The sequence below is a fragment of the Platichthys flesus genome, chromosome 6, assembly GCF_949316205.1.
Source record: "Platichthys flesus chromosome 6, fPlaFle2.1, whole genome shotgun sequence".
NCBI lineage: Eukaryota > Metazoa > Chordata > Actinopteri > Pleuronectiformes > Pleuronectidae > Platichthys > Platichthys flesus.
Window position 1 is genome coordinate 23,955,680 of NC_084950.1, and position 27,590 is coordinate 23,983,269.

The following is a 27,590-nucleotide window of genomic DNA, read 5'->3' on the forward strand; positions in this document are numbered from 1 at the left end:
CCAGTCAGTGAACAAATATACATAAACTGCACAGAGGAAGTCTCACTTTCCAGTTTTGGTGAGTGGCAGTCTTCTTTTAATATTGCAGCTTGAGTTTGGTTTTTGAATTTTTCTATAATAACAATTAGAGAAATTAGAAATTATGAATGAGTCATTAAATAGAAAATTTGTCTTTTAATCCAACATAATTGTGACTGAATTACAATTACTCTCATGGAAGTAAATCACCAAACTGAAAGACAGGATGTTTCATACAGGTATATATTACAATGTGCCTTGTTATATAATACAGACAGGTTCTGTTTTTTTTAATAAAAATAAGCACTGAAGGAGATATTGATACTTTTTGTTTTATTGTAAATTCGACATTATGCACGTTACTTTGCGTTTGATGACTTGTGTTAATTAAGCATGTTAAGTGGTCACAGAACTCCTTGCGCTGAGGGATCAGAGGATGTTGAGTTAAAAAGGCAATTTAGCCAGGAGTGCTGCGAGCATGAGATCTCACATACAGGAAAAACAGTGAGGGAAGTACCAAAATAAAGGAACAAGAACACTGAGTGACTGCTTGTGCCAATGATACCAGTCAATGAACACCAAGAATGTTTCTTTTGTCTGTGTGTGTGTGTGTGTGTGGGGGGGGGGGGGTTGTTGACCATATAGGATCTTAACCGTGGAGTGAAGGGCGTCATTTCTTTTCAGCCATAATATTGGAGCTCTTAAGCTAATGCAGACAAACTTCTCCCAAAAATCCTTTGTTTCACCATCACCGCAAATTAAATCCATTTATTAACAGGTCAAAATTAAAGGTATGGTCTCACTGACTCAATAAATATTGCACATGTGATATTATATTTGATATGGGTGTTTTTGCATACAAGGTTCCGTCCCATTTCCTATGTCTCGTCATATTTCCTCAGCTTATATTTTCCCAAATTCGATTATCATTGTCAATATACAGTGGGGTTTACAGTGTCTGTATAAAAACAAAATACCAAGAATATAAGTAGACATCCAATGTGTAAGATGACATCTGACTATGAGACCAAACCTTTATTTTTTCCCTGCTTCTAAAATGTTGGTACAAAGACGATACAACTATCCAGTCATGCAACGTTGTTTGGGTGGGGGTGGGTTGAGCTGTCTGTTTATCTTCTCTGCTGTTATTAAGCGTTCTGCATCTCCTTGCCAATCTTGTAGCTCAGGATCTTGTTCCAGTCGATCTTGGTGCGTGTCACAGGAAGCTGGCGGCGTAAGGCTTTGAAGGTAGTGTCCGACATAGTCTGGTAATTCTCATTGATGGCCGTCTGGAATTAACAACATAGAGATGGGGAGACGGAGGGAGATAAAAATAAATTTAAAATTGATTCACATACATACCAAATATTTCCCCATTTTGGAAAGTCTGGGGGACTTGTATGATAAGTTGAGGAAATGTTTTGGCTACCAGTGGCTGAGCATGTAGGATTAGACGGTTTGTGTCAAGACCGTTAACTTGTTTTGTTTGTTGTTTTACTTTAAAACACCCAAAATGATTTAAAAACAAAAGTTACAAATTAAGTATGACAGTGTTTTCTGTCAACCTTGGAAAGTAAAACTAGGTTTCAGTTTCTTTTAATGACTGGGCGACAGTGGAAGAGCAGTTTTCAACAGTTAATTTAACAGTATTACTCAGCCTTTCATTATTCAGTCTAAAAACCTGACATCATGAGGATAACCCTGTGCTTCAGGTATGCAGTGTGAAAGTGAGGGAGAGTGTGAGTTATGTAAGGCAAGAATAAAACATCATATCTCATTTTAACCAACAACATAGCTCAGAAATTGCAACAAGATGTATTAAACGATCTTCTTTGCGTGTAAGAAATGTTGTCAACACACCCACTCGCTCGCTGTGAATCTTTCGGAGAATCTCCTGCTTGTTTCTCACATGGGTTCATTTGGACATTATCCAGAATATTAACTAGGGGGCTGGCAGGGAAAACTTCTGACAATGTCTGCGCCAACTGACTGGAACTTTTGCATTCTCACATTCAGCCACTTTCGGTAATTTCTGATTACCCAGAGTTCAATGTACTGTATGTCTGAAAGCATTTATATTGAACAAAGAGGACTATGTAACATTGCATACCTGATAGTCATTCTCTGCAGCTTCCATGATCTTGACAAACTCCTTTGCAGTTGAAGCCTCATTCTGAGGGGACAAAGAAGACACATTAGTTATTTCGAGGAAAGTGAAGAGGAAGAAGATATGGTAAAAAAACAACAGGAAGAGGGTGAGCACGTAACTGCGGAGAACCCAAATTAACACCTCTGCACAATTAGGCAAAAATATCCCCAGGCAATTGTCAATTGTCAAAACTGTGGGTTTTTTTGGGAGGTAAATCTAAATTCAATGAAATAGTGAAAAAGTGAAATAGTGAAAGTAATGTGTTCAGTTTATGAGATGTCATCAATTATATCTGAGGTTACTAGAACTAGAACAGTTTAAGTGGAATTGACTGATGAAGCTTCTATCCGAGGTACTGTTTTCTATGGTTTGAGCTCTGGTTAAAACAGAATGAATCTCCTTGTCAGTAGGTGTGCAACAAAACTAATACTCACAGAAATAGACATGGACTCCTGCACCTCTTTGTGGCTCACCAGCTGAACATTTCCATCCTCATAGTAATGAACCTGTATAGATGAAGGTTTAGGTTCAGTTTATTTGGAACCTTATGTTCATTCTTTATCTCTACTTGATATAAATGGTAGGAAAGCAGCAAGGAAGAAGTCAAGTTGGCAGACAAATAAGCACAAAGTAAATACAATTCCAGACTACAACAAATGTGTCTATCTCTTCACACAGTGGAATATTTAAAATATATACCTGGATTTTCATGATTCCTGCCACTTGAGTGGTGGAGGGGGAGATGGTAAATTTCCATTCTGACCTCCAGCGTCCGTTCCTGTGCAAAGAGAAACACAAACAAGATTTATATATATATATATATATTATTAGTCCATACATGTCAGTGCCTGGACACATTATCATACAGCTACATGTAGAGATGAAATGGGTGTGTAATTATTATAGTGACTTATCAGCTATATCTCTCCAATATGTCAAACATAAATATTGGCAACACTTCCTGCAGCTTACCGTTTCAAAATAAAAGCATAACAGTCTTTCTGACTTAGAGATTATTCCTTAGTTTTCTAAGGAGCATGTTGATTGGTAGTATAATTGTCAAAAATGTCAGACTGCTCATTTAAAGCAAAACGGTGTTCATGTGGTTTTGGAGAAAAAGGCTTTTCCAAATCAAATCACATAAAAGAGGAAATGTGTGCTATAATATACTAGTTTATTTAATAATATATAAAATATGCACAAAAGGTTCCTCATTACTGAAACATGGCAAACAAAGGCAGCAGCCACATGCAGAAGTTGAGGGATCATGACATCCAACTACCCATAAGCCCAGTAAAACCCAGCAGCAAAGAGGATTGGTACAGTTCTTATCCAATTAGATTAACCCCATCAAAAAGAGCTCAGCAACAGTTATGAGGCCCAGCAGTCCACTTCTTCAGAGTTAAGTGCCAATTAAAGTAATGACTGTTAAGCTTCTTGTATGTATCAAATAACATTGGAGGGTTTTTAATCTTTTGATCGTTTCAACATTGTTTTTTTTTTAAAGTTTGATTTAAAAACTAGCAGACGGAATTCTAAACGCTCTCTTGGTTTTACAGAGAAAGTAGGAAGTCTTAGTGTTAAGTAAAAGTGACATTGTAGCCTGACAGCTGTGCTCCATCATGAATCAAACAGTGTTCTGCTTCTGTGTCCAACGTCTCCTCTCAGAAAAAAATAAATTAAGAGGTTTCAAATCACCAGTGGTGTAAAATGTCGAGAGGACCTATTTTGTAACCGACGGACACATACCAGAAGTTTTTTGGTTGAAACTGATGGCACTCGATGCACACGATCATGGTTTGATGTCCGTCGATGGTTTTCCCATAAATCTAGAGGGAAATGAAACAACAGTTAGATCAGATTCAACATGCAAACAGTTTTGCATTTCCCTGATGGTAGACAGCCACTTTGTTTAAGTTCCCCTTTGTTTACTTCCACCTTGTTAAGTTCCACTTTACGCCTGTACATGTGCATTAGTTGTATCACAGAGTGGTTTGTGGTTAACGGCTACAAAATAAACCGCAAGCAACCTTGACAGTTTAATATATATATATATAGCACCCTGAATAGGGGACCATTTAACATAAAAAGACATCCAGCTAACTACGGCAGTATCCTGATAAATTGTCAATGTGTAAGGTGGGCTTTTTTGGTAGCCAAGTAGAGATGCCACAAGCTGGAAATTTCAAATAAACTCTTGACAACATCGGTTTTATAGAGTACACCGTCAATTTAACCAGAAAAGACATGTTGGCTTAGTACAGCATTTACTAAATAGATTTCACTGTTTGCAGTCTCAGTCTTCTGCTGAACTTGGAGTTATTCGCAGTGTATAATTACAGAATGTGATGGTTCAATTCTCATAATAACGTAAAAGATCTTCAAGAAGTTTAGTGCTGTTCTTCAGCGGTTCACACTGCCCTCACTTTAGCCTCAGGTCGGGAAGTTCGGTCTGGAGTCCCTCCGTTGGGGAGAAATTATGCCCGGTTCGAAATCATCCGGACCAATCAGATTGTCAGGGCGGGCTTTATACGATGATGGACAGATGATCAACGGTAACGTAATCAACCACGTCATCAAAGTGCCCTTGGGTTGAATTCGTTTTCAACAAACATGCCTGCCGCTGGAGAGCTGTGATGTGTAGATGCTGCCATTGAGTCTGTTTTAGAAGACATCGACAGCGCATTCATTTTGAAAGAGGAACAGAGAACGTGGAGGCGACGCCAAAGCACCGCACTAATCCCTATCGGGCCGGCGCTTGGCTGTTCACACCGGACACTGAAGCGACGCTGAACCGCCGGGCAGCGTTAATAATATCACCCGTTGATCCAGTAGATTAAAAGCATATACTTACTTGTTGCTCCAACATTAAGCAACAGCGTCCCAACATTTGTCTTTCTTGGTGTTGTCTTTATACAACATGTTCTGAGGATCATACAACTCACTGTACTTCTCCACTTCAATTATTCATTTAATGTCATCCATGTTGAAGAACTTCTCCGCTGTTTGCTCCGTTTAATGTCGGGTGTCGAGGGTAAATTACGTATTCTCCACTCAAGCCTATGTGGAGAATATGTAGCCCCCCCCCTCTCTCTTTTTATCTGTATCACTGCTTGTGTGGCTTTAGTGGATGGCCAGAGGGGGACATTTAATAATGTCATTGGTCAAATTAAAACTCCAGGACAACAGAAGGGGACTTCAAAGTATGGGATGCATATTTGATCATTTATATCATTTAAAATATGTCATCAATATAGTTTAAGATCGTTTTTCTGTGTGTTCCTGGTGCGATTCACTCGAGTCAAGCGCAAAAAATAGACTCGACGCCGAAACGATCGCTGCACGGAGCGAGGCAGCCTTGGCGCAGGGCGGCGTTTCAGCCTCCGTTGTGACCCACACAAAGTTTTAACATGGGAGTGGATGGGAGCCAGCTGTTATTTAAGGCTTGACGCTGCGCTGAAGGGTCGCTTCGGCATCGCTTCAGCGTCCGGTGTGAACCCGGCGTTAGTAAATAACTCACAATGCGCCGCTTAACATACGTCCCATACTACGTTGCTCTGATTGGTTGTAGGTCTATCCAATTGAGGAATTTTATTTCCTGGTCAGTTGAAACACGCCCCATAATCACAGCCCAATGGAGCGGTCTCAGACTCACATTCTGACTAGAATTGTGAGTCTGACAACGTCAGGCTACAGACTAGTTTCCTCTTCAGTTCCTTTTTACTCTGAAGTCTGACTTCATTCGCTCACGAGATTAATAAAGTATCCATCTATCTATCTATCTATCTATCTATCTATCCATCTATCCATCTATCCATCTAAGAATAAGCTATTTTAGAGCTGTGGTTGTTTTGAAGTGACAGAACTGAAAACCCAAAGATCTTTCGACTTTTAGAGGTGATCTGTGACTGGAACTAGAGTGACTTGCTAATGAAGTGAGCTGGGACGTACGGTGCAGACTCCACTGGGATAGTGCTCCTTCACATAAGCCCGGACGGCTGAGTCCACTGAGCTCCTCCAGCCTTCCAGGGAGCTGTCTCCGTCATGGGGCCGTGGGTCACTGGCCTCCTTCCTCAGGTGGTCGAACTTGAAGGAGATCTTGTTCTTGGGGTCCAGAACCCGGCCGTTTCCAAGGTCACCATGCTCTGTGATTAAGACCTGGAGAAGAGAAAAATGATTATAAAAAATGTAAATGATGCTAACAGTGTAAGTAGATAATAAAAGAGAACTAAGGACAAAAAACAGACAAGGGCACTGGCAACAGTCTCAACTTCTCATCTACTGTCTTCCACCTCGACATTTGGCTCAGTCTGCTGGGTATGAGACGGGGGAATTTCAATCCATAATGTGGGAGCACTGGGACATGATGACATCTTTACACATGAGTCTGCAATCATTACTGAGGAGAACTCACAGCAGCACACGTTCACCACTGCGTTTGACCTCCACACGGTCTCACAGGCATTGGGGACAATGACATTAGAACAGACTTGTTTGAACAAAGGGACTGCTGTGATCCTTTCATCACATCCCCTTTCTCTGCTTTAATTCCCATAAAACATGATACGAGCAGGAAAATAATAAAGCTGAATAAGCTTCTTGCTTTCCCCACTTTAGTGTCTCTTTACAATGCTGGTTATCATGCTCGTGTTATTGTCTCTTCTTTCCACTCATCAAACATATGTTGAACACATTGGATTACACAGGTATAAAGCCACACTGCCCTGTGATAAAAATAATCCTCTGTGGCTGTGTATATTAACTGTGGGGTTTTCATTGCTTGCGTCTATAGCACGGGTGTCCAAACTACGGCCCGCTGGCCAACTGAGGCCTGCCATCCATTTTTAATTGGCCCGCATCAATGTCTTAAATTATAAATTATTTTTTAAACTAACAATTTAGTAGCACTTAAATGGCACTTACTTATAGCACTTTGTTTTGTTATATTTTTTAAGACATTTTACTTTCTTGATTCTTGTTGTTCTGGGTTTGTACCCTCGGGGTTGATGCACTTAAGGTTGGCGCACGCTTCTGCGTTTTCAGAGACATGCAAGCAGGGTTACACTCAAGAGCCCCTTGCGTGCCCCTTGCGTGCGCTGCCCAATTTTTGTAACTATACGACAAAGCAACGCAAGCCTTACGCAGCCCGCAAGGCTGTGATTGGTCCGCTAACTACATCCTTTCCGGAGTCACATTTCCGGTTTTATGCCTCATAATACCGGCAGAAACCACAGAAGATTTAGAAGAACGGTTATGGACCAAATAGAAGAGCGTTTGAGAGAAGAGGTCCGAAAGTATGACCACTTGTATAACCCGTCATTGATGGAATACGCGGACACGCAGATGGCCTGCAATTCCTGGAAGGACGTCACGGCTAACGTCGGTTTGCAGGTCGACGAAGGTACGAAGCTGTGGAGAAAGATCAGGGACAAATTTGTCCTCCAGAAAAAGTAATAAAGTAATAAACAGTCGACGACGACTGCCACACACAAAGAAGGCGTCTCTAAGGTCGTCTTCGATAAAAAAACGTTACTCCACCTAGTGTTCTGGCGGTGAATTGCTTTGCAGCACACGCAACCCTTGGAGAACCATAAATTAAAACGAGTCCATCGACACAACTATGTGAAAAGTTGCAGCCGCAGTTGCAGACTCATGCGCCTGCCTTTATTGTAAGTTGCTTTGGATAAAGTCGTCAGCTAAATGAAATTTAATGTAATATAATGGACTATGGCCCGCTGTATTGCACTTCTCAGCCTTGACTTGCCAGCTGTCCCTCAGAACGCCACCATGTCCCTCAGAACGCCGCCATGCCCCCCCCCCCCCCGACCTGAGCGACGCGGTTGAGTCACACTGTCAACAGTCTGCTCCAGGGCAGGGGGCGTGGCGGCGTGAGAGGCCCAGTCCTTCGGATTTTTTTCTGTATGTGGCCCTCGGGACAAAAAGTTTGGACACCCCTGGTCTATAGCAACATGTGATTGTTAAACCCATAAAAAACAGAGTAAATGAACTGAGCAATATAAAAAAAAATATATATCCTTATGCAATTAGAATAGTGTGTTTGGAGTAGAGCTCAAGAGATTTTATCAGTTGGCTAACAAAAATTTGTCAATGTGATTATTCGACAAACATGTCAGTAACAATATGATCTATTCAGAAGTCTGTATTATCTCAATTCAGGTCTAGTATTGATTAAATGTCTTTTTGAATGATTTATTAAATTTCAGTCATTTTAAGGGCTCTCTCTCTCTCTTATGTGGCTTATCTTCTTTTATTCAACTACCATGCGTTTTGTTTTTTTACTCCTTGTTGTTAAGCACTAAGTTACATTGTTAAGAGACATGCTATATAATTTAAGTGTGTTATTATTATGATTGTGATTATTAAGTAATTGCATTTTATTATAGCATCTTAGGTATCGTTGCCTTTTCTTGTTAAAATATTGACAATCAGCATTATCATCTCCAAAAACTTTTTTACGTTGGGCCTAGTTTTTTACTCTCCATTAAATGATCAGAACTTCAATATTCTCCAATAATAATTTGTTTGGACCACTCAATTATGCAACAACCAATGGCCAATGATGTAATCTAGATTCACACATTTAGCGTCTAAATTTTAACCATTATCTTCAGTCAGAAATTGGACTCACCTGATCTTCGTAGCCATCGATTTTCACCGGGGTAAACTGGTCCAAGTTGTACTGTGCAAATGCACTGAAAGGACACACAAAAAAGCACTCTTAAAATCTTAAACTCTTTGCTTTTTTCAAACATAATCTCTACATTGTATTTAAGGGGCTGGACGATGTAAAATATGCTGACAGCTTAGAGTTAAACCAGAGTAAGTCTGCAGCTGAAGACAGAATTTTGTTCATTAACCCCAGCATCATATATACCAAGTAAGCAAAGCCTTGTACAAACAACAACCAACACACAGCTGTGATGCTATGAATTATTTACATAAAACAACACAATATGAAAATGATGCACATGTGTCTGGTAGTTTAATTGTGACCAATGTTTCTCTCCTGTCTTTCAAGTCTCATTTTGCAAAATTGACAAAACCTGGATCGAGCCCAAGCTGGGAGACTTACTGAGCTGCACCTTCCCTGAGAAGATTGTCATTGTTGAGCAGCAATCGCACATCTATGGAGAGGTAATGAGAGACGAGAGGAGAAAGAAGAAGGGTACAGAAGATTAGCACCATGACAAAGCCGCCTGCAGTCAATCTTTGCAACATTTATGTCAAGGGAGTGAAGCAGACATGGTAAATTAGCTCAGTGGAAACAGCTGTAAAATCCCAGGGAGATGAAAGGGGGCAAAGTGGCATTAGGGGATTGTCTTTTGGTGTGTGTGTGTGGCTGTAAGGCTGTGATAAGAAGCAGACAGACAGCCCCCCCCGGCGCTTCTCTGAGGTTACGACATTTGTCGAGGCAGGATGAAGCTTTACCAATGCCAAAACACATACACACACACACACTCACTCTAAAGGGGCGCTACTTTGACAGAGAGTTGTCAACATTGTGCAGCAGGGCGAGCTCTAATTCGGCCAAAATGTCACAGTTGTTGTAACAGCTTTTTGCCTTCTCAGGGTTCACAGTGTTGTAAAATATCCAGAAAGACACTGTGGCAGAAAGCAATACATGCTGTGGAACAAGTATTAATTGAAGCACAATTGGGATCTGTCGGATTTCCTTCGGTATAAGCTTATTGCAAATATGCATCTCAAAGTATTATGGTATTTAAATTAGGCCAATATATATCAGAAAATCATTAAAAAAAAATTATAGTCTCTTGAAATAAAAATATTTTGTATCCAGTTTAATTTTGATTTCCTTCTTCTAGACAGTTTGGGACATCTTCACAGAATCCACGCACAGATAACAACAACAAAGATTCAGTTACGGTTATGGCATTTAATGTTGTTCTTTCTCCATCGCGAGAACTTATTTTTCACTCTTTAGTCTGTGTACCTGTAATTTGGAATCTGTTGCATGTGAGAGTGACCTTTGTGCTTGTGCACGTAAGTTACAGCCTTACAATTAATTCTGTGGGAAACGCTGCATTATTTAGACAAAAGGGAACAGAGGACTCACCATTGAAAACCTCATTGAACTCTCCTGGTGGGGCGTGGATGACGAAGTTAGCTGCTATGCGTACCTGCAAACAAAGAGTACAGATTCAGACTGGATATCACTCATCAGAGACAAGACAAGTGTAAAACCTAAACACGATGCTGTCAACAGATCAACATTTCACTGTCACTAACCCTGATGTCCTGGCGGTTTTGTTGTGATATGATTAAATATATCAATCAAATAAATACAAAGTAAACTTTAAGTTTATGTAACATTTTGCTAAATAACTTAATAAAAATAATTAATAACAAAAATAAGTCAAGAGAAAATAACTTCAGGTTCAGTAGGTAGAATTTAGTGATTTCTAGTGGTGAAGTTGCATAATGCAGCTGAATACCCCTCATCTCACCCTCCCCTTCCAAAAATGACAGAGAACCTGTGGTGACCTTCAGGCAAAAGGTGTTTAGTTTGTCCAGTCAGGTTTTCTATAAAAAGCATGGAGAGGACTCTCTTACGATGTTTATTCAAGTATTTAAATAGAAAGGCCCATACTAAGGTAAACAAAACAACAATTCCGACAAATTAGATGATTACACACAAGGGAAAACCACTAGGATTATTTTATATTCAAGTTCTGCCAAAAGATAATTTTCCCCTACATCTTACACACTGAATCTTGTGTAAAGTGTAAAGTAAGAGCAGTAAATATTAGGCGGGGGAGTGAGGAGGCAGGATACTCAGGCATGGTACTAGGCCCCAAAGCCCCAATTCTCAAGCAATGGCGGAAAAAATATGCCTGACAGGTCCAGCAGGGTTTGTAAAAAATTTAGGTCAGTTCATTTCATGTTGGCTAGGCAGATTTTATACACTGAAGTGCAGTGCAGTGTATAAACTAACATTACATTAACTGCATCATGATTGGGTTCCGACACAAAAAACAGAATGCCTATTGAGTTTGGATTAGACTAGAACAGTTCATTTTCTGTTGGGCTCAAACAGAAAAATTATTTATATATTTTTATATATATACATAGTGCATACTGCATTTATGAAAATGTGTGCTTTTAGTGTTGTTGCATTCAATATATTTTGCTCATAAAACTTTTGAGTCCCTTTTAAGTCTGCTGAAGTTTTAACATACACCATTGCTGCGCTCACTATAAGGACAAATTTAATGTCTATAATTCCCATTATAAACACTGACTATATATGGAGAATGGCCAACAGGGGGAGTAATGTGACTGCATCACTGGTTTGGAGGGAGGACTGAGGAACTTCAGTGTCTCAGTCTACCACACATCAATGTTTTTCCTCTTCCCCACAACACTTCCTGTTTCCAGGTCACATGTCAAACTGACAGTAAGAAGACAGACTCTCCCTCCCCTGCATGGTTTACAACCATATAAGGACATGAAAAAGTGCTGAAACTCAAATCCACTCACTCTCTCGCAATACCTCTGTATCTCTCTACTTTTGCCTGGTACAGTGGCTTAGCCGAGTTCCCATCCAGTCTTAGAAGATTCACTTTCAAGGAAAGGTGCTAAGCAACGCACACACACACCTACACACAACTATGAATGCGTTCCTACGAATATTGCTTCAACGCAGAACCATGATACAGCCTTTAGTGTTTGTTTGTTTGGGTCTGTCTCCTGGGTCCCTATTAGCAGTGTGTGTATATACAAGTGCTTTGGCACTTACGCAGAGCTGCAGATTGATTCTTGCTAATGAGCGTTGCTAAGAGAAAGGAAGGCTTTTGGGAAGAAGCTTGTGTGTGTGAGCCAAAGTTTATCTGCATTAATCTAATCTTCTGTCTTGAGATCATCATCACCCACTTGTACTGAACGCGTTTGTCACTTGGAATCCCACTGGGAATTGTCATTTGCATTGGGGTTCCCTCATTAAACTGGACTACAGTGTAAACATACTTTGCATATGCAGAGACTCCAGGGCTCATGGAGCAGATTTACATAGTAGTGAAACAAAGTCATGCAAATTAGTTATCTGGTTGAAGTTGCTGAGTGAAAACCCAATTTTCCCAAACTCTGTTAGATGGACAGATGCAAAAATCTCTGTGCTGGGTTATATTCAGACACTTTTTGGACCTCATTTATAACCATTACGTTTGCACCAAACTGGGCCTGAAAGATGCGTGCACCACTTCTCATGAAAACGTTGGGATCTATAAAAACAAGCCTGATGGTAAAATTTGCGCACTTGTATGTTTACTCTGACCAATGTGTACGAACATTTTCATCACAAGACTAACTATGCAGACGTGAAGTTGTGAACTGAAGTGAGATTATTGATCCACTTCATAATTTACATTAAAACCGACAACCTTATTTGTGCTCAATCCATAAGATCCCTTAATCGAAAAATATATGAAACAACTTACAGCAAATTATGTTTAGATCAGTTGAACAGCAGAGTTTCAGAGCACATTACCAGTTGTGTGTGCGCAACGATTTATAAATAACTAACACCACTGTCGGTCGCAGCTCACCTGAGCTTAAGGATAAAATATTGTGAAGGTCCTGGTGAGGTTAAATCTAGCAGTGTCTCCATCATGTTTTGTGTTGAGTAAAATACATGTAATGCAACAGTAAACAACTTTAATTTGTCATGAAAAAAACCCGTAATTACACCATTTCCAACATAAGTTTTTTTTGGGGTAGTTTATAATATTAAGTAAAAGTTTTCACATCAGCAAACATTTACACATATGTCAGGCTCTTATGGCATGAAAATTGTAGAAGACATAAGACATCTAAAAACACTTACATGATAATTACATATTGACAATTTACTGTGTAATGCCTAAAGCTGGGGAGAGACCATTTAAGAATGCAAAATAATAAGCCAGGGGTGGTTTTACATTCACATCTGTCTCAAGGTGCATGGAGATGGAGGAGAGGAGATGAAGCCAAGGAGATGATATGATGTGGGTTAAATGAAGCAGTGACAACAGAGAGGAGAGACACTCTATTAGCCAATAATGAGTGAGGCATTGACTGTTAAAAGCTACTTATAACAAGATGATACTTCCTCTTGCACTGAGTGTGTAAAACCATTCTACTAATGCAGTGACACAGCAGACTATTTTATGCTTTGGTGATACAGGAATGATACATAGAATACATACATTACCCTTGGTTATTGCCATGTTAATCAATGTTTGGGACGTACAGTTCCTTGGTATGGAAAACAGAACTAAATCTCACTCTTGTGTTGTATTGCTACTGATGGATAATAAGATGCTACAGTCAGTGATGAGACCACAAGCCTATTGCACAGACAGGAGGAAGTTGTTTGTTTCAAACCATATGTTTTTACCATGAAGGAATCTGAGTAGAGCATTTACAGAGACAACGGTAATTGATATAAATGTAAATCAAATTTCAGGCATCTTGTTAACTTGCGGACGCATTATCACCTCATTTTCAGAGGTAATTACTCTAGAGCAGCGAAGAGAATGTTGGGCTCCAGGGTTAAGTGTTCCACTGTGACACGCTGGGACAAAGGCTTCTGGGATACATCGGCGCTGTGAGACCTAGGTCTTGCCTTGAGTACTGACTGCTGTGCAACATAAGGGCCAAGCTCTAGTAGAAATCTAGAGTTGTATTATCTCACTCACTCTTTGGTGACTGAACCTTGTCAGACTACTTAAGACTAAGTATGTAGTCTTAAGAAAATGTGCACAAAACGGATCCAGACTTTCTCCGGAGTTTGGTTTTTCATTTATGAAGAACGCAGCAGAGGCATCTCTAGTCAGACGTGATCATAAAAACACAATAATCTCCAGCGTTTATAAGAGGGGTGGTGCAGCATGCAGGAGGCAGGAAGTAACATATTAGAATTATCATCATAATTAACCTGCAGATTACTATTATACATATAAACAGCATTGTACTAGATGATGAAGTCGCTTTTCGAATAAACTGATGGAAAGGGTAAAATTAAGTTGAGGTATTTTTATCTGAATAATATATTCATCTATAGGACTGACATCCCAATACTAGTATTAGGTCATTGCAACCCTGAGAGAGAAGGTGAGCAAGTGTGGGTGACAGTTTCTGCTGTCTTTTGTATTAAGTGTAAGAATGTGTTTAACCAAAATGTGTTTCAGCCACATGTTCTTGGACAAAGTCACTCTTTGTGGTGAGGAGAACTGTTTTTATCAATTGCTTTATCTTTGAAAGGTTTGTAAGGGGGTGGGGTCTAACTAAGCAGCTAGAATAATAATAATAATAATAATAATAATACAGAAGCGCACACAAAAACACAACTCGAATATTCAAACAAAAACTGTGAGACAAAGGCACCCTTGTAGTGTGGGTTCATCATGCCTTTGTGCTCTCTTGGCCTAGACACCAGCTGGTCTCTTTTCCTTCAACTTGCTCACTGTATGTTCATCCTCATATTACCCAACAACCCTTCCTTTCCTAGCAGCAGACTCTCCCCCTGCACCATCCCAACACTCTCTTACAGTGTTAATCCCAAACCACAAACACTAACACTGAGGCCACTGGGTGTGTTATGAATAACACACCCACAGCAGGATGTCAAACAGCCATAACCCGTAACCCTCCACTACTGCAAATCAGGAGGTGGCAAATGGTAGACTAAAGATTAAATTGAAGAAGTAAGAGCAAAACATCAACTACCAATCCAGGCAGCTGCAGTCCCTGTTGACCTCATTCAAGCATTAATGTGAACTCGTGGTGACTTAAAACTTCCCTTGGTTATTTGTTAATTTGTCTTCTTTATATTCATGCCAAACATATATTAAAGTTTTGAGATAAAGCAGCCATGCCTATGGCAAACTCTCCTAACCCATGTCTCTTTTGGCACCAGATCTTTTGAGGTCTGGTGCTATCGTCAGTGAAATACTACGCAGATGACAAACAAAAAGTCAACATTGATGTATGTATCAATGTCAAAAAAGTTAAATATATTAATACCAATTAAAAGTTGGAAGTACGAAAAAAGATCAATAAACAATTCATACAATAACCAATGCATCATCTAAGTGTTAAGCACTGCTTTGGCAGGAATCAAACTTGTGACCTTGCATTTGCTTTACACACACATGCTGTACTTAAATAATGCTGCCTTGTCTACTTTCCATGTGCTCATTTGTCACCTTCCAACGACTTCTCCTCATGCTGCACTGCCAGTAAAAGTAGTGTATCACTGGATTGCATTACAAACTCCAGTATACAGACAGAACAGTGATAAGCCACCGTTCTTTACAAATTTAAACAACATTTTATAGGAAACTCAACCAGTTTATAGTATAGTTTAAAGCAACAATTCTAAATTGTGCTTACTGATAGCAAGAGTTTCTCAAGCTTTATTAAATCCTTTTTGGGCCCCTCTAGGAATGGTACTTTTACCAAAAGCTCAGACTAAAAAGACATGCATCTCCAGGTCTGACTCTGCTGCAGGCACCTGCAGACAGCGCTCCACTGTCTTAGCATTCTTCAGTTAAAGGGAGATGCCACGATGTTTCAGCATCTGACAATGTGGTCTAATGACAGCTATTCACAAGCTAAACACAGCTACACATGTTGGGCTGTTGTGAGTTTGCAGTGGCATTAAAGTAAATTATTTAAATTAGTAGACATAGTTAGATATTTTGTGGCCCCCACCTCAATATTAAAGTTTAATGTTAGTGCGGCCCGCGAGTTTTATATTGTAGCAACCCCCGCTGTTAGCTTCTGTGTGGGACAATGTTATGATGTTCTGGTTTCCTACTGTGTGCCTGTCCAGTGAATGCAGCATGCATGTGAGTGACATGGGGGGCGGGGTCGTGTGTGTGTATGTGAGAGTGAGTGTGAGAGAGAGCCGGAAGAGAAAAGAGTGGCTTTGTCTGTGTGGAGAGCAGGAGGCTTAAATTCATAGTTTTCCGCCCTCTTTCGCCCAGGTCATGATGTATCCAGTGCTTCATTTGTAAATCACAAGGTGCCGGAACGCTAAGTACATATGACAGCGCAGGTCCGACGAGCACAGGTCCCGGAACGCACGTAAAACACCGCTTAAAACAGCACACACATGCCACTTACAATGCAGTGGGACTTATTTAGGCTGTACTGCAGTGATGGTATCAGTCTTTGTGTCAGTGATTAATAAAGTGGCATCTTGAGCAAAGGCGACTTCTGTGTGCAGTGGAGCACGTACACACACACACACACACACACACACACACACACACACACACACACACACACACACACACACACACACACACACACACACACACACACACACACACACACACACACACACACACACACACACACACACACACACACACACACACACACACACACACACACACACACACACACACACACACACAGCAGCAGCAGCAGCAGCAGTTTATAACACGTCATTGAGCTAATATCTACATTTTACAGTCTGGGCTGTTTTACATTATTATTTACACCTGATATGTCTGGATGAATTTTATTGATTTAAATTCCCTCATCCTCTGGTGGTGACATTTACGCACTGAGCCACGGACTGTACATGACGATGTGCATAATTATTTTGGTTCATCTTAGAAGTCTGCATTTGTTATTATTTTATGAAATTGTGATGCTGTTGTTAAGAAAGCTTTATATATAACTTATTAGATTATCTTGTTATTGCGTGGCCACAAATTAGTAATTTATCCACCGATGTCAACAAGGGCTCCGTAATTTTCTAGTGATTACATTATATTGTTATATTATATTTTTTTTCGATACGAGAGGTACCGAATCTGGCAGCAAGAAGTAGGCAAGAGAAAGCATGTTCAGAAGATCCGTTCATGTTCTTCAATATTCTATTCATGTTCAGAAGAACCCATCGAAGTGCAATAACTGTTAATAAGGACATTTGAGAAGGTTGTCAGTTGTCATAAAAACTAAAAAGATGTTCAGTCTGTCCAGTTTGGACTGCTATAAAAAAAGCTCCTGGTGTAAATATAAAGTATTTAAATATAAAGGGCTGAATTCAGATTTAGATTTGTATACATAAGTGAAAACCCCACTTGGAAAGAACCAACTCTGCTCTTAAATTCATGCAGGACAGATTCATATACCTAAAAAAAAGGTGTGTTTGTGGTCTTACCTGAACATTTCCATTGCACTGCCTTCTACAATGGGCTCAAAATAGAAGTATGAGATTACAGGCCTATAAACAGAGGTGTGTGGCTATATACTGCATCCACAAATTACTGACACAAATTCAATTTTCACAACCTTAAGGAGTGCTGTGTTTCGTGCCATATTATGGAGAAGGGGACCAGTACCATAGGCTGAGCTTGCTCATTTCTGCATGTGGCTTAAGTGTCTTATGTGTGCTAGATTCTCCTGACGACTGAGATACTATCTGCCAGTTCAGCACCGACATCATTATGTGCAGTATTTCTTGGTCTTAATATACTTGTGAAAGCTGAGTGGACTTTCCCTCTCACCGCAGGAATTGAGCCGCTCATTACCAACAAACTACAGGTTCAATGAAAAGCAAAAATGATATAAAAACACTGACATCACTTCTGAGCACTATGGAGAAATCACAGATAAACAATTGCATCAGCTTGAATACGAATGGATATCACAAGTAGCACCTCAGGATAACAACATTACAACTAAGACAATAAACACACAATCTTACTTCCCCTCTCAATTATGAGCCATTTCACAAGATTATGTATTTTCACCAAACCAGAAAGAACTGTCTCTCTGAAACCAGAACCCAAGCAGAGACCCACTTCCTTTACAGAGGATTTCTTAAAACCATATTGCCCAATCAAAGTTAACACATCGTTATTTCAGCTCATTTGTTAAAGTAAAAATCAAGTTGAGAGCTAAAATAATAAGAGTGCTATGTTTCTAGTTGTGGCACTTGCCCAGGCCCTTAAGTACAGTTGAAAGAACCAACAGCGAATGCAAGTAATACGAGCTTCCTGTCATACTTTTGTGGTTTCTTTGCTTTAATCAGGAAGCTGGCAGGCCAGTACCCAATGGTTTCAAAAGGCTGCACACAGTCTTTTCTCTGTGTTTAAACCAAGACTCGTCGTGCTGTTTAATAATTTACAAGTTGAAGAAACTATTCACTAAATCCTAATCAGGTAGCTTTGGTTCTATTTCGAGTCACAAAGTGATGCTGACAGTGATAACAGCCACAGGCCACACATTCGCAACTCCTCTGGCACACATTTAGAAAGTATTTTATAGAGACAAAGTCCAAACTGTTAATTGTATTCGATTGTATTATTGTGTTGCTAGGAAAAAGTGAAATTGCCAAGGATAACTTTTCTAAGGAGACCTCAAAGTATCGTCAAGCCACTTCTTCCAAAATAGATCTAACAGTCATCAAAATAATGTCAGATCAGAGCAGGTAAGGCCTCCCAAAGATAAAGCAAGTTTGCAGATTTGTCACTGAGTGTGGGGAAATACCATCAGACGTGTTAGGAGTTTCTGGCTGAGGCTTGGTTTTCCCTCTACCTTTCTCTGACAGATCGACAAATGTCATGGACATCGAAGTCATAAAAACATGAAGTCTTCCCTTTAGTTTCTAAATCATGACTGGCCACAGAGTGTTTTTAGCGGGTGAATTGTGAAAAATATTATTGATATAATAAAATATTAATATAAAATATTACCACTGTCACTGTTTTAGTCAAATAACAACACTCAATGTCATTCCTTGCAGTTTTCCCCCTGAGCTGCGCAAGACAAGCTGAGGGGCCGGAGCAGATGGCTGATTGCTCTTAATAAACTGGAGAAGCTGTCTTCAAAGTGCAAAACGCAAGTGCAGAGTTTGCACAGAAATGCTTTCAAAAGCACCACGTATAGTGTATGGATGCATAATGTAATATAACCTCTTGGTCTCACAACAGAAGGAAGCAAACAGCTTTCACATCAACAAGTTAAACACTGCGTAATACTGGTAGTCTACCTGGCAGGTCTTCAACAAGCACTCTCTCAGTTCTAAAGAATCACACTGTCTGGTCAACACAGTGAAAGTAGCTTGACAGTCTTGGAAACCAATGTCGATAAGATATAAAAAATAGAGCTGCCAACTTCTTTACAGCACCAAAGTTTAAAGTTGTTAAACGTAAGCCTGAAAACATTACAAATTGTGACGCTAGTGCAATACAAAATCCCAAGGCAGCCACAGGGACCCACACCCCTGTATTGAAATGGTCAGCTTGCTGCTAGTGCCTGTGTGTTAATGAGCATGATGCAGTCACACCCTCGGGTGAATGAGCTGCCTACACTTGGGAACAGAACTTCTGACTCAGGGCGATGTGGAGGTGAACAAAATAAAACCAGGTGCTGATCCGAAACTTGCTTACAAACTCTGATGGTATTGAAAAGACGAAGGGTTATATTTACTATGACTTAAAACCAAGACAAGGAAATAAATCGTCAAACGTGTGCAACTATAACAAGTAACTTTTTGTCCGTGATCAAATTGTCAATGCATTGATCCTTTCCACTGTGTTGCTGTGGTTATCATATTGACATGCCTCACGTCACAAAAGCGCTCTGATCAATTTGCCTGACCAAAAGGTAAACAAGCTGAACAGAGATTTGAAAAGGATCTAAGTCTGTTAAACAAAATGAATCTATTTAAGAGGAACATCAATAAAAACGTTACGATACACGTGACACATTCTCTAAACGATGTGTCAAGTGTGATTTCAGGTCGTTTCGATCATATCGAGCTCGCACAACTTCCCAGATATTTGAACTGACAGTGAAGCAATGCACGTCACAAGAACAGCAGTTGGTTAGCAGGATAGCTTGTGAAATGTCAATAGTTGCTGCGATGTGTCTTATTATAACAGGAAATACCCTGGAACAAAACCACTGTCACTATTTAGACGTGTAATCACAGAGCGAAACAGGGCGTGTTAGCAAGACTGGCTATGTCTGATAGCAGGCTAAGCTAAACTAACTAGCTACCGATCGTTGGTGTGTAAAAACTTCTTTAACACAGCAGCTAACGACTCGTGGCTGAAACGACGGGTCCCCAGAAGCAAAGGGTCGTCGCAGGTGAGCTTGGGTGAATTAATAATATGTACACGGTTCCTATTTTGAGTCAGGACCGTACAAGGAGCCTCCGTTTGAGATTCGCAAATGAGCGGAAGTTGAGCTAAAAATAATAAGAGCAGAAGCAGCAGTGGTGGAACCGAGGCCCGGGGTTTTCTGTGAATATAGCAACGACGCCGCTCCGCACCGACCAACGGACCCTGACGCGACCCAGAACTCGAGTGCTGGCATGCCGGGCCGGGTGCTAGGGGGGAAGCATGCGATTATATCGGCGTCTTACCTTTTCCTCTTCGGATAGCTGCTCCTCATGATCCGCCATCTTTTCTTCCGGCACCACCAGCTTGTCAGAGCTCCGTGACGTCATGGGATGGGTGGCTTCCCAGCTCGGTTCAGTTCAGTTTACATCAGATCACCTCAGTGATGCTGTCGCTCCCTTGTGTAGACCGGGTTATCCGCCCCCCCCCCCCCCCCCCCCCCCTTACTTGAGCTCACGTCATTTCTGACTGCAGGATATCATTAATCACTGTTGTTTTTAAAAGATTGTGCCTGTTAACTTCAATATATAAACATAAACCTCAACCTCCATCTTCTCATGGGGGACATATATCTTACTGATTTGTATTCGTGTTATTGGAAACATGAGACATCTATCTAAAAGTTATTTTAAATTGAATGAATAAATTAATAGAAGTTTCCTCAGCATGTCCAAGAAATGAGCAAGATGTCATTCGTTATCTTCCTGCATGTGTGATTTGGCCACTAGGTACATTCAATATGGACAAAAATTGGAAAACCACCAGTTTGGTGGGTCAAATTAAAACTGGCGATTTAGAAAACAGTCAAAGCACAAACACACATGCATATGATCATATAGGCTACATAAAAACAATGATGCACAATCACAAGTCAAGGCAGTGGAAAACAAAAATGTATATGGCTTTTACTAATAAACCAGTTTTCATTTTTAAACGGTTGCAAAATCCAAAATTAATTCTGGCTATCTCAAAAGTAACTAGCTGCACTATTGGTTCAGCACATACTTTCCGATTTGAATAAGCCGTCAGAATAGGTTTTTTCTTCTCTTTGGAACGTTTTATTCTTGTACTTTTTGCACTTTATGTTACAAACTATTTTATTGCAAGAGGACGTTTGCATTTTATATACTTTTTTAATTTGTATTACATTTTTGTACATATACAGGTTTTTAAATCAAGAAATAGTTTAGTGTTGTTTGCTTCCGATTTGTGGGATTTAATTAGTTTTCATTCTAATAGAGCATGTTGGGTCAAAATCGGTCAGGTTTTGGACTTCATCCTCAGGAGGGACTTGGGGAAAGCCCCGTGTTAACACAAAGACGCTGTCACAGTGTGTAACCCCTGCCTTTCACCGGTAGATGGCGAGCAAACACTATTTTCCTAAACTGCTTTGGGTCAGAAGAGAGCGCTTTAAAAGGAATGAGATCAGTTTCACTCTGTGTCTCTGACTCATTCTCTTTCACGCTAAACCAGCAATAAGTAAAACGTGTAACCTAATACAAAAGCCCACAGTCACAGAGAGACAGGGCAGTGGGGTGGGGGGTGGATGTAGGGAGAATCACTCCGGTTTGTTACACATTATCACAGATGGTGGAGGAAGTTCAAAAAGTATAATGTGTGAGCTCAGAGTATAAGGAAGTCTGGTTGATTAAACCTTCTTCGACCATCCTTAGTCATAGGGGTGTTGTTCAATGCACCTTTGTGATCCATGCAGTGTGGCACAACTACATCGGCAGAAACTGTTACTTGCATTTGTCCCTTTTAAGGCCAAACTCAAACTTCACCATAAATTAAACAACCTGAACATGACCAATAAATGAGTAAATACTTTTAAAATAATGTGTATCCATTAACTTGTGGGGAACGGATTTCTTTTGTCTTTAGGTGGAAAAGTTGGCCCGTGCAGTTTAAATGAAATACACACTCACATTTCCTGACATATTAAGAAATATAATGTCAACTACATTCACCTAAATATGTCGGTCAATTATAAAATAACTTTATAAATGTCATGATCAGTATTTGTCATTTGATTGTTGTTGCTGGTAAAGGCTGAAGTAATTAACTCATTGTAATTTACCATCTGATCTTGGGATAACGTGTAAATCATTAATGTGTGAATGACTAACTCAGGCTTTCAAAACATCTACTGAAGACTGACCTCTGAAATAAATGAGAGTGAAATAAAATCATAACATAGCTTAAAGTAAAAATATTTGGATAATTAAGTGTGGAACTGTATGTAGGTATTTATTTGCTATGGGAAATAGTAAAGAGTCATAAAACTGGTCCAATAGATCACTTTCAGTCACCATCACCATCACAGACACAGACCCCACTGTCTCTGCCGGCTCACAAACATCATAAGTGACTCATCTCAGCCAGGTCACCACCCTTTCTGTGGCTGAAAGGTAGAGTGGTCATCCTCCGCCCTGAAGGTCGGCAGTTTGATCCCCATTCTGACCCATCTGCATGCCGAAGTGTCCTTGGGCAAGATGCTGAACCCCGAATGGCCCCCCCCTAGAATATCAAAGTCCTGCGAGTAGATGCACTGTATGAATGATGTATGAAACTCGAACTTCCAACCTCTTAACTGGGAGCTTTTATCCAAGTGCCATTAGACAACTTAACCAAGTGTGATAATGTCCATTGGTCCAATATTATAATTTGTAATGTTACTATGTGTTATATACCTGAGTACATGCAACCAGCTGTTTTAATACACTTAATTTTGTCTTATTTATTGCTTGTGTTTATCTATTTTGTTAGACTCTAATATGTCAATACTGTCTGTGTTACTTTCTGTACCACATGGTAACTCAATTTGTTTGTCACTGTGCAATATCTATACAGGCATTGGATTGAATTGAACTGAATTGAAAAGATGGTTAGCTATAAACCTTGATAATCCCCCCAAACCTTCTTTTTTTCCTTTCTAGCAAGTGGTATATTTATGAGCTAGCGGACTGTTGAGCTACATAATAAGCCCTTCAGAGTGAACTGCCACCTGACAGCTACAAGCTCTTCCTCTGAGCTGTGCCCTTTCCCTCTTCCTCCAACATTGTGATTTATCCGTCTTTTGAAAAGGCCCAGAGTTCATTCATTGCCACCGCCACAGATCTGTTCATTTTTTGGTTGGGTCACTTCACGTCTCATGTTGCTACTCTACTTTACCACTATTATAGGGCGACAGCAGGGAGAGCAACGATGGTAGTAATCTACGTCTTACAGGCCAGACTCCATCCATCCGTCACCTTCTTCTTTCGTCCACCACTGCACTTTGAACTAACAATAGAGTCCTCAAATATATCATTACTGAATCTATCATTATAGTCCCAAAAGTACATCATTTTACTCCTGTTGTATCATATTTGTACTAATGTTTCACATTGTCATTTTAGACCTATTGAAAAAGGATCTTTGCTGATTTTTTTAAGTGTCCTTATGCGTGAAATTATGATTGATGAAGCAAAAATAGTATCACTGAGACTTATTTTCCATCCTTAGTAAGGCCCCCCTATCCAGCACAAGTGGCTTAATAATTGTGAGGCTTCAGATTTGGGGGATTAAACCAGGGGGATTTTATAAACCCTGTACTCAGTCTAGAACTTGAATGGCGTGCAGTGCCACCATTGTGCCGACAATGGAGCCACTCATCACCTCTAGGCACCAAAGGGAGAATTGAGAACTCTGCATGTGAAAAGGGGGCTGCTCTGTGACTCATCCCTCAGCCGGTGGTTAGTCACCTTGGATACTCGTTACACTGTTCCCGCTCAGACAATAATCACCCAGAGTCTCAAAAGGCACTAAGACGCTGATGTATTAAAATATGCAGAATGATGAAGAGTGAGGATACAAAAGTAACCGAACTTTTGTATGCAAGTATCATTTCTGTCATTCCCCACTAAGTGAATGTGTCCCTCTCTGTTCTGCAGCCATCTGCGTATCGGTGTGAGAAATATCTTGGCAGTGCATCAAAGTCTAAGGAGGCAGCGCCATTGGGATGACTGAGAACAAATTTCCACACATCCTGACAGTATCTGTTGTAGTCTGCTTTGTCCCACTTCAGTAGCTGCTGTGGTGAACTGCAGGCCGCAGCAGCACAGGTAGAAACCTATGCATGCACCCAGGATGTGGTTTTTGGCAACTGTGAGACGATATAGGAAAGCTGTTTTTTTTTTGGCCAACCAGAGGTGTGGCTATAGGGACAGCAATGTCAGTCAGTTGGTCCAGCAGAGAATGTTCTTCAGGATGAAACGTAAGTTTCTAGGTAAGTAAGGACTTTCTCCTGTCAGCCCTGTGATATAACAGCAGGAGATCATCTGGAGGATTCCTAGTGAGCAAGTGGGCGTGTTTGTTGTTGATGTTTCTTGCGCGACAGACTGAAAAATGAAAAACACAAATAGAAAATGAATATATCAGGATGAAGAGTAAACAACACTGATGAAGATGTCCAGGGAGCTTTTGGTGGTGAAGGTTGACATCGTTGTCAATGTGCTGTAAACAAAAAACATGATGTCCACTGTGGAATGTGTCGTCCTGCCTCTGCATGCTGTTCAAACTATAATCACTTTGATAAATGTATTCTACTTGTATTCATGTTAACATGGTTTCAGGTTTTATAGATAAAAGTGGGTTTTATTTTTCAGGACTCTGTGTTCACCTGTTGTGTGGTTACAAAAGGTCTCCACCCCTGCACATGGTCCTCTGGGACTTGGTGCCCCACTTAGCCACAGATATGGGCTTTCAACGCCAGTCTGGCTGTGATCACACTCCCTAGGAATTCCTCAGTGCACCATCACTCCCAGTCCTGATTATTGGTCCTTTCATAGCGATTACATTTTTGTATGAGTGATTGTGGAGTTATTCGTTGAGGGGGCTTCAAACTAGACTGGGTTGGTCAATGAGAAACTGAGAATTTAAGCTTCCATTTCTGGAATTATTACTCCGTACAGAAACCTGTACGCCAACATGTAATATTTGCGTGGCAATCATTCTGTGGCCACACTTATATATGTATCAGGTCTCCCTTCAAAACAAAACCAACTAGAAAAAGAGAACAAGCTTTTTTTTAATTAACATCCCCTCTCACCACTTGACATTGCAAACACCTTGATTCTACAAACAGGAAAGCCAGGGAGCTGCAGTCACAGCAGACAGAAAACGCATCCCCAGGGTCGAACAGTGAGACATGTCGACCTTGGAAGATTGGCTGCTGGAATGAACATCCTCAGCCAACAAGCCTGTAGGTCTGACTTTTAAGATGTGTTGGACCGCATGTTGAATAATAAATTTGGGCCTCGCTCGCACACATGTTGCAGCTGAAAGTGAAAATTGTGAGAAGTGGCCAGTGGAAACATGTTTTGATGATTCATTGTGGAGAAAAATAAAAGAAATCATGTTGTGTTTTGAAAGAATAGGGGCATCAGCTCTTCTGTTGCGGAACTTTAATCAGCTTGATCTTAAAATACTGATGTAAAGGTAATAATTGTAAACAAAATATTGGAAATAAAAGACCATGTATCTTAGAAATCCATGCACCTGAGGACATATCCAGATAACATCATCAATCATAATCAAGGTAAGAAAGTCAAAGTTCACTCAGTATAAGAAAAAAGATGTACACAATTTATAAAGGAGATTATTTATCTTGAGATATTATCATGCAAGTCTCTAAATGTGACATTTTACTGCATAGAACGTCAAGAGGAAAATCTACCACCTTTTGCTTATAAAGTAAAGCTCTCCTCCTTACTTCAGAGTTAAGTTAAATGTTCAGCTATTCTCAGATCTGCTTTTTTAGAAGGTCACCTAATTTGATTAAGCTTAAGTCTGGTGTCCATACAGTGTTCGTACAATGAATCTGCAGTTTAGCCTTGTGTATGAGGGCTATTAACCACATACAATGTGGAAACATAATGCTGGAAGAGTCTAATCTATCTCATGGCCTGGATGTCCGTACCATAATTGATCTCTCACCATGTTTAGCCGTTGAAGACAGATGTTAAACAGTCTGGGGCTGAAGGCAACCGCTGCCTTTATCCCTGTGTACACTTGTCCCTAAATAGAGCGGAGGATGAATCATCAGACTGAAATACCTCTCTCTGGGCTCTATCTTGCTACATTTTTGTGTGTGGCACTCAGACAGATGGAAGTGAGTTCCAAAATGTTAACTTAAATCAACTCTCAAAACCTACTTTTACTAAATCACATTTAATTTATTGTTGTTTTTTCCTATTACTTATTTTTCTAAAGTACAGCAGTGGACAACAACTGGCAGACTTAATAATATCAGTCCCTACAGATCATTTAGAGTTTTTGATTATTTTGAATTCACCATATCGGATTGAGACAGACACAGACATTCATGGGTGTTGTGGGTTCTAATTTCCGTCGCAGCTTCACAGAATCATAGAATCACTGACTCTTTAGCAATTGACTTCAAATTAAAATGTTTTTTTTCTGTTGCTGCAATGCTTAATATCCAGGTCAAAAACAAAGCTTTTATTTTGAATAAATGTAATCTATAAAAGCCACATAAGTGAACTGTAATAGAGCAAATTCACTTTCATTTTATGAAAAATATTGACGATGAAATCTCACTGCAGATTATCAGGTAGGAGGAACACATTGTTTTTTAACTTCACTCTGAACCATGTTGATAAAAAGCTCTGCACAAACGTCCTGAACACAAACAATGAAAAATGACACAATATCGTTGGCTGACAGGCTGAGTAACAGGTGCATTACAAAAGCCACACAGTCTTTGTTCATTTTGATGGTGCAATAGTTTTCCTCTGTGTGCTTCACCAACAATTCACATTCTGACCATGACCTGTTCAAAATACAGCAGAGGACATGATGGATATAATACAAAACACAAACAGCTGCTTCTGATGCAAATTGAACAATTATGCATGTTAGAGGGAAACAATATCTTGATATTGTGCTGCTAGTTGGCCTCCCTTCTGTCACTCAGCTGTTGCAGCTGGATTTGTAACAAGACTTCATTTTCATGTGGGGTATCCACTATTTTGTCCATAGTCCTTATGCTTGATAAAGTATTCCATTAAGTGCAGAGACAATGCACAATCAATAGGGGGAGCCAACAACACAATGACAAGCCCCTTTGTTATTGTGTTAAAGTTTCATCCTGGTAAAGACTGAGCAGCAACTTAACAATGGAAGATGTAATATCTGATGAGAAATCTTAATGAAGGCAACCAAGGTATTTGTGTAATGGGAACGTGTGTGTGTGT

The 27,590-nt window shown here is 40.0% G+C and overlaps 1 protein-coding gene across 1 annotated transcript; it reads right to left on the reverse strand.

Annotated features, from left to right (window-relative positions):
- Positions 1-154: 154 nt before the first annotated feature.
- LOC133955376 (F-actin-capping protein subunit alpha-2) lies at positions 155-20,732 on the reverse strand. Its single transcript, XM_062390193.1, has 10 exons — positions 20,577-20,732; positions 10,263-10,326; positions 9,261-9,312; positions 8,817-8,880; positions 6,119-6,325; positions 3,917-3,996; positions 2,867-2,945; positions 2,602-2,673; positions 2,129-2,191; positions 155-1,307 (listed from the first exon to the last, which is right to left on the reverse strand). The coding sequence occupies exons 1-10, from the start codon at positions 20,658-20,660 to the stop codon at positions 1,167-1,169; spliced, it is 906 nt and encodes a 301-aa protein (XP_062246177.1). The 5' UTR covers positions 20,661-20,732; the 3' UTR covers positions 155-1,166.
- Between the last annotated feature and the right edge of the window lie 6,858 nt (positions 20,733-27,590).

What these genes read in the sequence shown, in the direction of transcription:
- LOC133955376 (XM_062390193.1), bottom strand. Translation starts at nt 20,660, where the DNA reads ATGACGTCACGGAGCTCTGACAAGCTGGTGGTGCCGGAAGAAAAGATG. An exon ending in GTTCAATGAGGTTTTCAATG is followed by an intron (nt 9,313 to 10,262) that starts GTGAGTCCTCTG and finishes ACCTCTCCATAG; the next exon opens with ATGTGCGATTGCTGCTCAAC. An exon ending in ATCCCAGTGGAGTCTGCACC is followed by an intron (nt 3,997 to 6,118) that starts GTACGTCCCAGC and finishes ATTTCCCTCTAG; the next exon opens with ATTTATGGGAAAACCATCGA.